This window comes from Xiphophorus couchianus, chromosome 17, assembly GCF_001444195.1.
Source record: "Xiphophorus couchianus chromosome 17, X_couchianus-1.0, whole genome shotgun sequence".
Classification (NCBI taxonomy): domain Eukaryota; kingdom Metazoa; phylum Chordata; class Actinopteri; order Cyprinodontiformes; family Poeciliidae; genus Xiphophorus; species Xiphophorus couchianus.
The window spans coordinates 15,336,359-15,351,487 of record NC_040244.1 but is presented as its reverse complement, the minus strand read 5'-3'; the positions used below and the strand labels follow the sequence as shown (position 1 = coordinate 15,351,487).

The 15,129-nt window shown below is 39.6% G+C and overlaps 1 protein-coding gene across 1 annotated transcript; it reads left to right on the top strand.

Annotated features, from left to right (window-relative positions):
- The first annotated feature begins 215 nt into the window (after positions 1-215).
- LOC114161069 (NACHT, LRR and PYD domains-containing protein 4C-like) lies at positions 216-14,123 on the top strand. The gene is given in 14 exon segments (XM_028044132.1): positions 216-342; positions 939-1,049; positions 1,935-2,060; positions 3,186-3,311; positions 6,086-6,164; positions 6,319-6,547; positions 6,688-8,737; positions 8,944-9,117; positions 9,330-9,503; positions 10,264-10,437; positions 10,667-10,840; positions 11,025-11,161; positions 11,164-11,197; positions 14,066-14,123. Coding segments are annotated over 13 exon segments (3,597 nt in total). The 5' UTR covers positions 216-342; positions 939-987.
- Positions 14,124-15,129: the final 1,006 nt, after the last annotated feature.

Below are 15,129 nucleotides of genomic sequence, written 5' to 3'. Positions count from 1 at the left end.
AATTACAGATCACCGCAAACTCTTTTTTTGTGCATTTTTTGACATCTTAAGCCCAGTCAAAACGTGTACATCGAACTGCGCAGGTCACTGCGCACCTGAATATACAGTAATATATGAAGAGTGAGACACCTAGTGGTGCCACCTGTTACACCAATCACCAGTAAAATCAAGAAGAAGAAGAAGAAGTTGAAGAAGGGGCGGGGATTTATCGGTATTGGACGTTCCGTCGAATTAGAAAGTGAAAGAAAAAAAGGTGGAATCTTGTCCGGTTCTTCGGTTCTGTTGGTTCTCTGTCTGTGATGTTCAGATGCTTTTCAACACCATAGGCCGTTTGAACAAATAGTAAGTTTGAATATTGTTCCTACTTTAACTTTGTCTTTAGGAACTTTCCTGTGTTTTTCTGCTCTCTGATGTTGAAAACAAACAATTTTTCATCTCTGCTGTTTGAAGACAAAATCTACATGATTATTAGATTAGTGATGAAGTGGAATTAAACACCTGACGTTTCTTTGTTTTCTTCACTGAACTAAAGGCGTCACGTTTTCATTTCCTGAAGTCGGAAGCCCCTTCCTACTGCGTCCTTTATTACAAATTAAAATAGCATTAAGGTTAAAAGTTTGGTGCAGTCAGATTATTAAATTGATCATCATCATCTTTGATGATTCAGAAAATCCACTTGTAGCGTTTGATGATGGAGAAATAAAAAAGTTTCTTATGTGAATTTAAACTGAATCAGCGCGTCAGAGAATGGTAATGTTGCTCAGTTCCTCAAAAGTGGACTTTTCGTAGAAGTGCAGCAGCTGATGTCTGCATTCAGCTGACACTGAAGAGCCAATCAGAGGAGGAACAGCTGTTCATTTTGTTTCTAAAACTAATGATGTAAACTAAAGGATGATCAGAGCTGATGTGCAGATGAATGATTTGTGTTTCCTCTACAGGTGAAGGTAGGAAGTGTGTGAGAGATGATGTGCATGTGAATTTAGCAGCATGGATCAGTGTGAGGAAGGAGAGGACGAAGTCCCTCCATCTGAAACCACCAGAGGTCAGAGGTGAGATCCCTAACTATGCAGAGCTACTTTCACTCATCATTCACTCTGAAAAAGACGAGATGATGAAGCCTTTGCTCCTCTTTCGTGCTTCATAAAAACTGAGCATTTTATTTATAAAGAATCCCATAAAGTCATTAATGCTGCAATGTGAGAGAAATTAAGGGTTTGTAACTGTAAGTAAACCTGGCATCTGTACTAAAAAAGAATCCTTAGATTATTCTTATCTTCCTCTGTCAATGCTGAGAAATGTTGAATTTTCTCTCCATTTTTCTTTGCAATGTGCTTAAAAGTATCCAGCTCCTCATTAAACCGGAGAACAAGCTTCCTAAAAATAATTGTTCTTTTTGGGATGAGGGGAGTTGCATGTGATTGGTTCTGAGGAATTATTTAGAAGACTTGCGAAATGTCTTGTGACATAAAACCACCAATTTCTGAAAAGGATTTGAGTTTCACTTTTTGCAGAATTGTAAGATGGTACACTTTGTGTTTGAATTCAGCTTTATTTCTGAGTAAATCTGATCCTTAATTTAACTAGACTGTTTTTTGGGGGAATTGAAAACTAGGACTGTAATGTCAATGTTTTTGTTGCCAAGATTAAAAGTATTAGATATGGAAAATATCTAATACTTATTCTATATTTCAGTGGGACTACATTTGTCTGGTTCTGTTAGAAATTATTTAGAATATTTGTGAACTTTTGTTTTCTGTTGTTTCACAGCTCTCCTAATTTATAAAGAGTCACGAGAAAGTGTGTGAAAGATGAACTATGACGAACTATATAGAACGTCATAGTTCTATATGACTATTTTCATAGTCATATAGAAAATTATATTTAAAGTAAAATTCCATTAATTGTGTTTTTAATAAGAACATTATTTTTGTCAAAATTCCTAAAAGACTGAAGCGAACCCATGACCCAGAACCAGAACCCAGCTGTGTGTCCTTTAAGAGCGACAGGTCAAAGGATATTGGTGCTAACTTTAAATCTTCTGGACCTTCATCATCAGAGAGGTGAGCTGGATCTTCCTGCTGTAACAGTGATAACTGAGTCAGTCTGAAATGTTTTTATTAACGTTTTCTAAATATTTACTTGGCTCAGCTTTTCTTCTCCGCATTTCCATGTTCAGTTATATTAACCCGTGAGGGCTTGTGTTTTTCATCAAGTTAAAAGCCACTGTGCTTGCTCTGCTAGCACATCTCAGTGTGAACCGCAAGTATAACCAGTGGTGCTGTTCGAGGTGTGCGTTGAGCATGCAGTTAGAATGATATATCTGTGTGAACAAAGAATTCTATGCAGCATGTGTACTTACTGTACATCTTGCACGTTAAAGTTGAAGTATGGATTCCCGGTTGGCTGGTGCGTTAGTGGACCGGTGTTTCACACTCGCCTCGTAGTCACGCAGCACACTGGTTTTATCTTTTTTATTTATTTATGTATGTATTTATTTATTTTTGCGGCATCATGATGCATCAAACTGTGCCATATAAATGCTCGTCTACTTACAGTCAGGCAGAGTCGCTGCGTGCGGCCACACGGAGGAGATCAGCAAAGCTCATCCCATAAGGCAACCAACTCAGTTTCTGTGGCGCTTATTAAAAACTCAACAGACATGAAATGAAAGAGCTGCTAAAACCACATAAATGAAATCTCCCCGTCTGTCCCTCTGTATCCAGCAGAGAAATGCTCAGCGCAGCAGATGTAGCTCATTCAGGGCCGGTCCAAAGTTGTATGAGTTGTATGTATCCTTGCCAGTATTGTTTAAATGCTAAACAATTTAAAATCTTTTAATTTATCTATGCTGAAATCATTAAATGAAATTTAACAGCACTGACATTGTCAGTAAACAAATGTTAGCTTTCTATATCTGTACTCTGTGTTAACCTGTTAACATTTATGGGGCCCCTGAAGGTCTGGGGGGCCTTATTTAGATAATTTATGCCATAGGCTGATTCTAAATGTGGTCAGCATTACATAGTGTTTTTAGACTTACCGTAATTTTAGAATTATTTAGAATACTTGTGAAATGTCTCTTTCTTTTGTTTCACAACTCTTGAATTTATAGTCATGTAGAAAACTATCTTTAAAGCAAAACTCCACTCTATTCAAATGTGTTTTAATGAGAACTTTTTTGTCAAAATTCCTAAAAGACTGAAGCGAACCCATGACCCAGAACCAGAACCCAGCTGTGTGTCCTTTAAGAGCGACAGGTCAAAGGATATTGGTGCTAACTTTAAATCTTCTGGACCTTCATCATCAGAGAGGTGAGCTGGATCTTCCTGCTGTAACAGTAATAACTGAATCAGTCTACCGGTGAATTAAGATAACAAAACATGTTCTGTAGTTATTCATTATTTATTTAATTATTGTTCTGCCGTATACTTTTATTTTATGGCCCCTCAAGATGGCACTCATATCCCTTCATATCCTTCGCCACAGAGTACGTCTACAGCAGTGACGTCACGTTCCAATCCATTGGTTATTTGATATTTTGTAAATCAATATACTTAGGAGGGTGTGGGCCCCTGGGCTTGAGCCAAGGTGCAGACCCTACTTAATCATCGTCATACAGTTGCATATATACAGTATATATATATATATATATATATATATATATGTGTGTGTATATCCCTGATTTCCTTCCCTTTGGGTGGTCGGCGCTTGGCCGTGACTTACTTGTGGAACCGATCCTATCCACACACCTTATTTACTTACAAGGTCACAAAAATCAGCCACTGTCCACCATGAGGGAGGCTGATGGTCAGTCCCAACCACCAGCTCATCTCTCCATGCAAGGTTTACAATAGTCACTCCATGATTGCCAACTTTTTTGCTACAGTATATTTTGCACACACATGCACAAAAAGATTTCAGCGAGTCAGATTTTTAAAGATCGGTGATCGGCCAGAAAATTGCTACCAGTGCACCTTTAATGAATGTAAAGAACATTACTACAAACAAAATAGTTATTAAAGAAATACTTGGAACATCTTGAGTATGTCTATTCAACAGAGCTCTCCTAAGGAAGAAAAATTTGACAATGTTCTCTATCCATCCTCTATGTACAGTATTTACTTATCCTTCTTCATTTCTATCTTTATCTGTCTCCCTCCCTCTTTCTCTGTAATTATCAGGTTTATTTCCTTACCAAGTTCAGACAGTCAGGTTATTTCCCCTCTGAGAGCCAAACCTGGTCAAAACTTTTATTCGTGATGACTGAATTTTAGCTGCGTATCAGGGCAGGGCAGGACGCACTCCAGCTAATTTGTACAGTCAGACCTTCGCCATATGATTAGGACAGTTCCTCCCGCTGCTGCTAGGTAGAAGCTAAAATTAGTTCTGCTTTTTTAACTTCACATATAGCGCTAGCAAGCAGAGCAGTCACATTACTTTTCTGTGACTTTAACTGTTTTCTTTCTCTTTGAATAGTTCTGTTGCTTTTTTCCACTCACGGAAACCCGTTTCAAAGGTTCACTGACTTTTAGCATCGTTTAAAATACAAAACAGAAGCCGTGGATGGAGAATAACCCATCATGTGTTAGGATGTACTCACCACTTGCGAGCTGGCTTTCAAAACTCAATCTGGAGAAAAATCGTTTCTGATGTTTGTAAAGATGTTCCGATGCTTTACAATTAACATCCATATTCCCTGCTTCTTTATGGAGTTGCATTTGTTTCACAATTATTCAATCAAAAAGTAAATCATATGTAAAATAATTACAGGGACTAGAATTCACTGTTTATGGGAGTGTAAAACTATAGAGGCATTCTGGCGAGCAGTATGTCGAGAAATTAGCTCCGCTATAGGACAAATACTTCTCCCTAGTCCAGTCCTGTGTCTCCTTGGGTTCATACCCAGTCATCTGGATACTCACAAAGAAATTGTGCAATTTCTATTGATGTTGGCCAGAAAATCCATAATGCTTAAATGGGTTGGCTGTGATGCCCCTTCAATCCAGCTATGGAAAAATTTACTTTCTGAAGTTATTGTATTAGAAAGATTGAGATATTGTATGAATGGGAAATTTTATGCTTTTAAAAAAAGATGGGAACGTAAAACGTAAGTTTTGCCCTGTTATTGTTCTTTCCCTTTCTGTTTTTGTATAAATGTTCAAAAATACCTAATAAACATAATTATAAAAAAAAGAAAAAAAAAAAAGTAAATTATGTCAAACAAAAAAGAGTTGTGATCAAAACTTTTGATTCCCCCCCCCAAAAAAGTTTCAAACAAAAACAAATTATCTTGAGAAGCAGAGAGGGACGATGGTTCTGTTCCATGTCCAATGTGAGTTTTAAAAAACTCTGTTAGCTTGGATATTTTCTTCTTCACCTCTCGGTAGCGCTCTTCTTTTTCTTTCGTTCCTGCGCTCCGCTGTCGTACATTCTATTGTCCGCCATCTTGAGAAATCCCTCCCTGATGCTCCGTCCAATGTGTAAGAAGAGTCCAACTTGGACCAATAATAATCAAGCATTCACGATGGACGTTTGCCAGAACAAATCAGACATTTTTTCAACAACACCACCAAAATCCTCTTACGCAGTGATAAAATTAAGGCATTCTGACCTTACTCATTCACAAAAATACAAAGCATCTTTCGGGGGACCCGAAGTGCTGGTAAGCCCATGCTAAAATCCGGGCTTGTCAATACGTGTATATGTTAGTCTGTAATGCTTGTCTTACTTACACTAATTGGTGAATTAGTTAAAAAGTAAAATAATTAAAAAAATCTTCTGGACCTCCACTATAGAGTAGTGAGCTGGATCTAACTGTTGTAACTCTGTTAATCAATGTAAAATGAGTTCAGCAGGAAAGGAAAGTCTCACCATGTGATTGTTGATGTACTAGAACTCAACCAAACTGTAATGTGTGATTCTGATGTTATTTGTGTGCATCCTTTTATTTCATCTTCTTTTTAACTTATATGAATTGTGTTCATGTGATGCTCAGCTTTTCAGTTTTGAAGATTGTTATTGTGACGCTCTTCCAGCAGTTTTCACAGCAGTTTTTTGCGAAAACTTATTTCTGATTCTTCCACAGAGTGGACTGGCAGAGCTCAGAGGTTCCCAGTGGTCCATCTGCCCAGCAGCACCAAACACAGCTGGACTCCATATTTATGGTCTGTAAATGTACAAAAATTACTTTTTTATGGATTCTTTTCAGTCCATGTTGGACTTTGTAGACCAGAGGACTGCCAGTCTCACCAGCATGGATCTGATGTTTGGCTCCATGATTTCAGTCTGATGTGTCCTTCATCTATTATTCTGGTCCAGCTGCTGGAGGACAACATTGTCACTTTTGTGAAGAACGAGCTGAAGAAGATCCAGAAGGTTCTGAGCCCAGATGACCCAGAATGCTCAGAGAATCAGAGAGATAATGGTGAGGTGTTGGAAGGTGAGGATGAAGAGCAGAGGAGGAGCAGCAGATTGGCAGTGATGAAGATCACACTGAACTTCCTGAGGAATATGAAACAAGAGGAGCTGGCTGACCGTCTGCAGAGCAGTAAGATTTCTACAAAGATTTGACTTGATGGATAAATCACACATTTATTGATGTCTGAAGAGATGAAATTGCATTTATTCAAATCGTCTTCAAATGATGATTTTGTTTTCTTTCTGATTTTATGTTTTGTGTTACTTTAGAACGTCTTTCTGCAATTTGTCAACATCAACTTAAATCTGGTCTGAAGAAGAAGTTCCAGTGTGTGTTTGAGGGGATTGCTAAAGCAGGAAGTCCAACCCTTCTGAACCAAATCTACACAGAGCTCTACATTACAGAGGGAGGAACTGGAGAGGTCAATGATGAACATGAAGTCAGACAGATTGAAACAGCATCCAGGAAAACACATGGACCAGAAACAACAATCAGACAAGAAGACATCTTTAAAGTCCCACCTGGAGGAGATCAACCAATCAGAACGGTGATGACAAAGGGAGTGGCTGGCATTGGGAAAACAGTATTAACACAGAAGTTCACTCTGGACTGGGCTGAAGGCAAAGCCCACCAGAACATCCAGTTCATATTTCCATTCACTTTCAGAGAGCTGAATGTGCTGAAAGAGAAAAAGTTCAGCTTGGTGGAACTGATTCATCACTTCTTTAGTGAAACCAAAAAAATCTGCAGCTTTGAACGGTTCCAGGTTCTGTTCATCTTTGATGGTCTGGATGAAAGTCGACTTTCACTGGACTTCCACAACAAGGAGATCCTGACTGATGCTAAAACGTCCACCTCAGTGGAGGTTCTGCTGACAAACCTCATCAGGGGGAAACTGCTTCCCTCTGCTCTCCTCTGGATAACCACACGACCTGCAGCAGCCAATCAGATCCCTCCTCAGTGTGTTGGTATGGTGACGGAGGTCAGAGGGTTCACTGACCCACAGAAGGAGGAGTACTTCAGGAAGAGATTCAGAGATGAGCAGCAGGCCAGCAGGATAATCTCCCACTTGAAGACATCACGAAGCCTCAACATCATGTGCCACATCCCAGTTTTCTGCTGGATCACTGCTACAGTTCTGGAGGATCTATTGGAGACCAGAGAGAGAGGAGAGCTGCCCATTACCCTGACTGAGATGTACATCCACTTCCTGGTAGTTCAGACCAAAGTGAAGAAGGTCAAGTATGATGGAGGAGCTGAAACAGATCCACACTGGAGTCCAGAGAGCAGGAAGATGATTGAATCTCTGGGAAAACTGGCTTATGATCAGCTGCAAAAAGGAAACCTGATCTTCTATGAATCAGACTTGACAGAGTGTGGCATCGATATCAGAGCAGCCTCGGTGTTCTCGGGAATGTTCACACAGATCTTTAAAGAGGAGAGAGGGCTGTACCATGACAAGGTGTTCTGCTTCGTCCATCTGAGTGTTCAGGAGTTTCTGGCTGCTCTTTATGTTCACCTGACCTTCATAAACTCTAGTGTCAAAAAACAAAGAACAAGAAACGAAGAAGAAACAAAAAAATGTAAGTGGTCTTCATTATTTTATACACCAAATAAACACCTGGGGGTCATCCCAATGAAAGAAATCCCAACATCAAACATGCCTTCAGTTGAAGAACCGCTAACAACATTTGACCACCCTTCATTTTGGGAGGAGCTAAACGTACAGGATCTCTATCAGAGAGCTGTTGACCTGGCAAGGCCAGGAGGGATGAAAGAAATCCCAACATCAAACATGCCTTCAGTTGAAGAACTGCTAACAACATTTGACCACCCTTCATTTTCGGAGGAGCTAAACGTACAGGATCTCTATCAGAGAGTTGTTGACCAGGCCTTACGGAGTACTAATGGACACCTGGACTTGTTCCTCCGCTTCTTCCTGGGACTTTCACTGCAGACCAATCAGAAACTTCTACAAGGACTGGTGACACAGACAGAAAGTAGCTCACGGACCAATCAGGATACAATAAAGTACATCAAGTGGAAGATCAGTGAGATTGTATCTGCAGAGAAAAGCATCAACCTCTTCCACTGTCTGAATGAACTCAATGATCGTTCTCTAGTGGATGAGATCCAACAAGCTCTGAGTTCAGGAAGTCTCTCCACAGATAAACTGTCTCCTGCTCATTTTTCAGCTCTGGGTTTCATCTTCGTATCATCAGAAAAAGAGCTGGATGTGTTTGACCTGAAGAAATACGCTGCCTCAGAGAATGTTCTTCTAAGGTTGCTGCCAGTGGTTAAAGCCTCCAACAAAGCTCTGTAAGGACACAGATTGTAATTGCTTTTACTTTTAATCATGATAAACATGCTAATGAGTAGATGCATATTAATAGTGTCAGATTTTTATACTGAAAAAGTTCAAAACAAAACCTCCATCAATCTTTCCAGGAAGAATATTGGGGACTGAAAAGAAAATTATTTTTGAATAATTGCCTCATTCCAGATTTTTCTCCCTGTCTTCTCAGACTGAGTTACTGTAACCTCTCAAAGAGAAGCTGTGAAGCTCTGACCTCAGCCCTCAGCTCCCAGTTCTGCAGTCTCCAAGAACTGGACCTGAGTAAAAATAACCTTCATGATTCAGGTGTGGAGCTTCTATCAGATGGACTGAAGAGTCCGAACTGCAAACTGACAACTCTCAGGTACAATGTTATCAATTCTGTTGAAACCAGATTTCTTTCCATTACCTACAATCAATGATGATGTAAATGCTATTTCAATAGATTAATCAACTTTTGTCTTTTGTTCTTTATACTCTTTGAATGCAAACCACTGCATTCTTGTTTTTCTTAGCTTAATGTGATGGGTGTATGGATGATTGTTTAATTCCAGATTTTTCTCCCTGGCTCCTTAGACTGAGTTACTGTAAACTCTCGGAGAGAAGCTGTATAGTTCTGACCTCTGCCCTCAGCTCCCAGTCCAGCAGTCTCACAGAACTGGACCTGAGTCACAATGACCTTCAGGATTCAGGAGTGGAGCTTCTTTATGCTGGACTGGAGAGTTCAAACTGCAAACTGACATCTCTCAGGTACTCAATTCTGTTGAAACCAGATTTCTCTCCATTACCTTCCATCAATGAGGATGTACACTGTAAATGAAAAATTGCATTTAATTGAAAATAGTTTTCAATTAAATCAGTAATGACACTGATGGTCGAGGTGAATATTGTTTATTTTATCAGACTGAATATTTTTTTGTATAAATTATGTATTTGAAATATTTATTAATTGTATGGAGTGGGATCAAGCGGTGCTGAGGTGACTCAAGGTAAAGCTCAGCACATGTATGGAGGCCTTATGCCTCAACTTGGCTGTCGCGGGTTTGATTCCCAGCCTGATGACCCTTGACACATGTCTTCCTCCTCTCTCATCACCCAATTTCCTGTCTGACCACTCTCAAAAACCACTAGATAAAACATTTAAAAAAGAAGAAACAAGAGAGGTAGGACAAAGACTCAAGAAAATTGGTTTGTTTGAGTTACATGAACATATTTTTCTTTAATTGTACTACTTGATTTAGTACTGTTTACTTAAAATAAATTAGGTTTATTTATGCACTAATCTTAAGATTACTTTGCTTAATTTTTTCAGACAATGAGTTTGCATAACATTTTTTAAGTAAGGTGAACTAATTAGATTTGTGTGTAAATTTCAATAATGGATTGATCAAGTTGTGTTTTCTGACATTTTCTCCCTTTGAAAGCAAACCATTGCTTTATTGTTTTTCTCAACTTCATTTCATCCATGATGGATTGATAGATGATTTTTATGTTTTCCCTGTCTCTTCAGACTGAGTTACTGTAAACTCTCAAAAACAAGCTGTGTAGCTCTGTCTTCAGTCCTGAGATCCCCATCCTGCAGTCTCAGAGAACTGGACCTGAGTAACAATAACCTTCAGGATTTAGGAGCAAATCTTTTATTTGTTGGACTGAATCATCCAAACTGCAAACTGACGACTCTCAGGTACAATGTTCTCAATTCTCTTGAAACCAGATTTCTCTTCATTACCTTCTATCAATGAGGATGGAAATGTTATTTCAATAATAGATTGATCAACTTTTGTTTTCTGACATTTTCTTCTTTTGAATCCAAACCACTGCTTTCTTGTTTTCCTCAACTTCATGTCATCCATGATGGATGGATGTATGGATGACAACTTCTTTAATTCCAGATATTTTTCTTATCTCCTCAGACTGAGTTACTGCAACCTCTCAAAGAGAAGTTATGAAGCTCTGTCCTCACTTCTCAGCTCCCAGTTCTACAGTCTCAGAGAACTGGACCTGAGTAACAATGACCTTCAGGATTCAGGAGTGGAGCTTCTTTATGCTGGATTGAAGAGTCCAAACTGCAAACTGACAACTCTGAGGTACAATGTTATCAATTCTGTTGAAACCAGATTTCTTTCCATTACCTTCCATCAATGATCAACTTTTGTCTTTTGACTTTTATACTCTTTGAATGCAAACCACTGCATTCTTGTTTTTCTTAGCTTAATGTGATGGGTGTATGGATGATTGTTTAATTACAGATTTTTCTCCCTGGCTCCTTAGACTGAGTTACTGTAAACTCTCGGAGAGAAGCTGTATAGTTCTGACCTCTGCCCTCAGCTCCCTGTCCAGCAGTCTCACAGAACTGGACCTGAGTCACAATGACCTTCAGGATTCAGGAGTGGAGCTTCTTTATGCTGGACTGAGAGTTCACACTGCAAACTGACATCTCTCAGGTACAATGCTCTTAGTTCTGTTGAAACCAGAGTTTTCTCAATTACCTTCCATCAATGAGGATGTAAATGTAATTTCAACAATATGTCAATTAAATTAAAGCTACCAGAAGACTGGTTCCACTGGGACCACTAGTTTGTCTTTTAGTGCTTTGTTGTTCCAGTTTGAAAAAAGCTTAAAGCCAGTTGCAGGCTGCAACTGGCTTGCTTTCCTTGGTTCAAGACTGATACTTGCACAATGTTTAATGCTCGTGAATTTTACATGAAACAGTCTGCATACAGTATGCAAGTAGGTTGCTTACATTTTTTCTATTAGTTTTAGATTAATGAAATGTCTCCCCCCCTAGAGCAACAGTCATAGGCAACGTGCAAAATATAGATGAAGCAATCCAGACTTCTCAAAAGATGCTATGTTGTTGCATTTTATAATCAGGCTGCAGAATGTAACTTTAATAAAAAATATGTTTTTTCCATATTTGTTTAAGCTGGTGCCATGTTATGCCAGTTTATTATGAAACAGATAATCTGTGCAAAGATCAATCTCCTTCACCTGCTCCTTGTACTACTATTACTGGCTAAAGTAATGCATTGTCCCGGCCAAAAACAACCAATCAGAACCAGGAGGAGGGTCCTAGTGCTGTCAATCAACCTCATTCACTCACTACTAAATGTGCTAATGGTGGAAAAACAACTCATCGTTACGAAACTTTTTGCTATCTACAGCACAGCACAAAGCAAGGGGAAGGAGGATGAGCAGCCACACGAGATTGTGATTGACAGCCTGACAGTCATGTAGAGCTGAACAGGAGAAGATGCAAACAAAGACTTTGGACTGTTTTGTCTGCTGGAGGCCTAGATCCAGATGCTCCTTGGACACTTTCACAATCCTTTACTCCAGGATACTATATCTTGTTCTTGGTCTCATTGCAAATGTATTCAGCACCACCTGGTGGCTTGTAGAAATGTTTCCTTAGTTTTCTGATGTTCTTTTAGGCTTCAGTGTGTTTCTTCAGGTTGTTACTGAGGGATTTCCTTTCTCCTCCCTGTTTGAGATTTTTCTCTGTTTGGAGAAATGAGTTGTGCTACACCAGAACCATTTGTCCTTCCTAAATCCACCACAGTTTGATATGTTTTTGTAAATGCCCTGAAGAAGGGGAGTGTTTTAATAAAAGAGCTGGACACGGTGCTTCTGCTCCAACGGTTATTATTAACTAAGGAGGAAGTTCCGGTGCTCTTCACTATAGCTAGCGCAAGCGCTAGACTCCCCCTGCTGGTTGGATTTGACCACTGCTTCAGCCAAATCAGACTAGCCAGCCTCTGAAATAACCACATTTCAATCCATCACATTTTCATCTTCGTCATCATCACAACCTACCTGTCTGCTCTTGACTCTTCTGTCTTTCTCTGGAATTTTACAACAATTGAATATGTCCATATGTTGGACTGTTCCTGTCTCAGTGGAGGAAAGGCATTTAAGAGAGACGTATAATGTCCATGTTTGCATGCTGAAAGACACTGATGATCTGACTTCCCTCCTTCTTTCAGGGTTGAGCCTCCTGGAGTCCAATGGTTGGCATCACATCTGAGGAAGTGTAAGTTTGTTTTTCATCAGACATGACCTCACCTGTCAATCAATCCAGTGTGTTTTTCAGTGCATGACCAATAACCGGTCTTGTTTCCTCCAAAATTAAAAGCCCCTTTTCTGGAGGAACTAAACCTCTGACAAAGAGTTGGGATTTACTATTACAAATGTGCTACGGTCATAAGGATTTGGTGGAAAATAATCTGAAAAAATGTCTGACACTATCAGTAAGGAACATGTACTTAAGACTCTCTTTACCCAAAGTACTTAGAGGACAGAATAAAGTTCATTCCACTTCCAAAACACAGTGTCTGGAGAAAATGTAAAAGATGGTTAAATTCCTGCAGCCGACCTCAACAACCGAACACATCAGTGTTCAATGGAATAACAACATGATTGTATGAAGATTTTTATCATTATTAGACTGCTTAGCAATTCCATAAAAAAATGAATGAGTAAAGCTGGGCCAAAACAAGAACTGTGTGCTGTGGCTACAAATTGGTACAGGCATGTGGCACAAATATTTGTACACAGCCTGATGTGGACGTGATCAAAACATAGTTATTAAGTAGTTGCTCACAGGCCTTTTGCAAGTATGAAATGCGCCCAATACAACTATGCTGAGAAGGATGCAAGACTGGTCAAATATTTGGAAGATTAAAAAACATATCAAAATAATGATAAAATAGAGGCCAACCATCCTCCAGCAATGCCAATTTTAAGCACCAGGACAACCTGCTGTTGTGACACAGTACAGCTACAGTACGTCTGGATGCTCTGGGTCTAAAGCCAGAAAAGGTGCCGCAGATTGTATTTGCTGCATTGTTCTGTAAATAAAGACGTCTGAGTGAACAGATTATTGCAACCGGACTGCTGACGATGCAGTAAAGAGAAAATAAAAGCACCATAATTAAACTTTAACATTGTAGTATGTTATTTATCAAACAAAATTAATTTCAACAGCCGCCAAAGAGTAGGTGGCCATCATGTAGCTGAAGAGATTTTGAAGGTAAAACGTACAAAAAGAATTTGTCCCCTTTCAAAATTCCTTTACATGCTCATATGAAACACATCCATTTTTTTACAAAAGCAGTTTAGTGCTCCTCAGATCCTTGGGCTTTTGGGCTTTAAGGTAAAATTTTCTGTGGTTTCCTGTAAATAACTTCATGGCAGCAAAGCAGCTAGCATTCAACAATCTTAAAGCTGTCACATTGCTCATTCAGCAGTCATCATCAGCGTGAATAAATGATCAATAACTGCAGCTGGATTGTATTTGTTCTCTCCATCAGATTCCTGTCAACTCACCATCAACACAAACACATTGGTCAAACACCTCAAAGTGTCTGAAGACAACAGGAAGGTGACATGTGTGGAGGAGCTTCAGTCAAATCCTGATCATCCAGACAAAGTTGATCGTCCTCAGCTGCTGTGTAGAACTGGTCTGACTGGTCACAGTTACTGGGAGGTCGAGTGGAGAGGAAGTGTTGATATATCAGTGAGTTACAGAAGAATCAGCAGAGGAGACTGGAGAGACTTTGTGTGTGATTTGAATCAGTGCTGGACTCTGAGATGCTGTGATCATCGTGGTTTCTCTGTCTGGCACAATGCCATACAATATAACATCTCCTCTCCCTCAGTCTCTAACAGAGTAGTGGTGTATGTGGACTATCCTGCTGGCATTCTGTCCTTCTACAGTGTCTCCTCAGACGCATTGATCCACATCCGCACCTTCGAATTCGAATTCACTGAACCTCTCCATCCTGGATTTTCACTCTGGCTCCCTGGTTCCTCAGTGTTTCTGTGTTGAGTCTAAAGACTCTCCTCCTGTCAGAGAAACTCTCTCTCTGTTGAACAGATGCATTACACTCAGCCACTTTATTAGGTACACCTTGATAGTACCGGGTTGGATCTGAGTGAAGTTGGCTCTTCTGCCTTGTGCTACGTTTTTGCGGCGAAAACGTTCAATTCTACCGCTATAATTTTAAAAATATTAAGAAGTGTTTCCAGAGGTCATGAAAGGTCACCGTCTTCAAATCAGACAAAATCGGTGCCAATCAACTCGACTACGTTTGTGCAGCAAGAATTTGTTTGTGCTGCTTTGGCTTTGAAGATTTTAATGGTTGGACCTTCTTTTGCCTATAGAAGTGCCTTAATCGTTTGTGGCTTAGATTCAGCAAGGTACTGTAAACGTTCCTCACCGAATCTGGTCCATATCGACATGATAGCATCACTCAGTTGTTGCAGATTTGTCGGCTGCACATCCATGATGCAAATTTCCCGTTCCACCACATCTCAAGCTTCACAAGCTAAAACCAAATGCCGTGTCGTCAGTTTTTATCCACAAACCCCACTG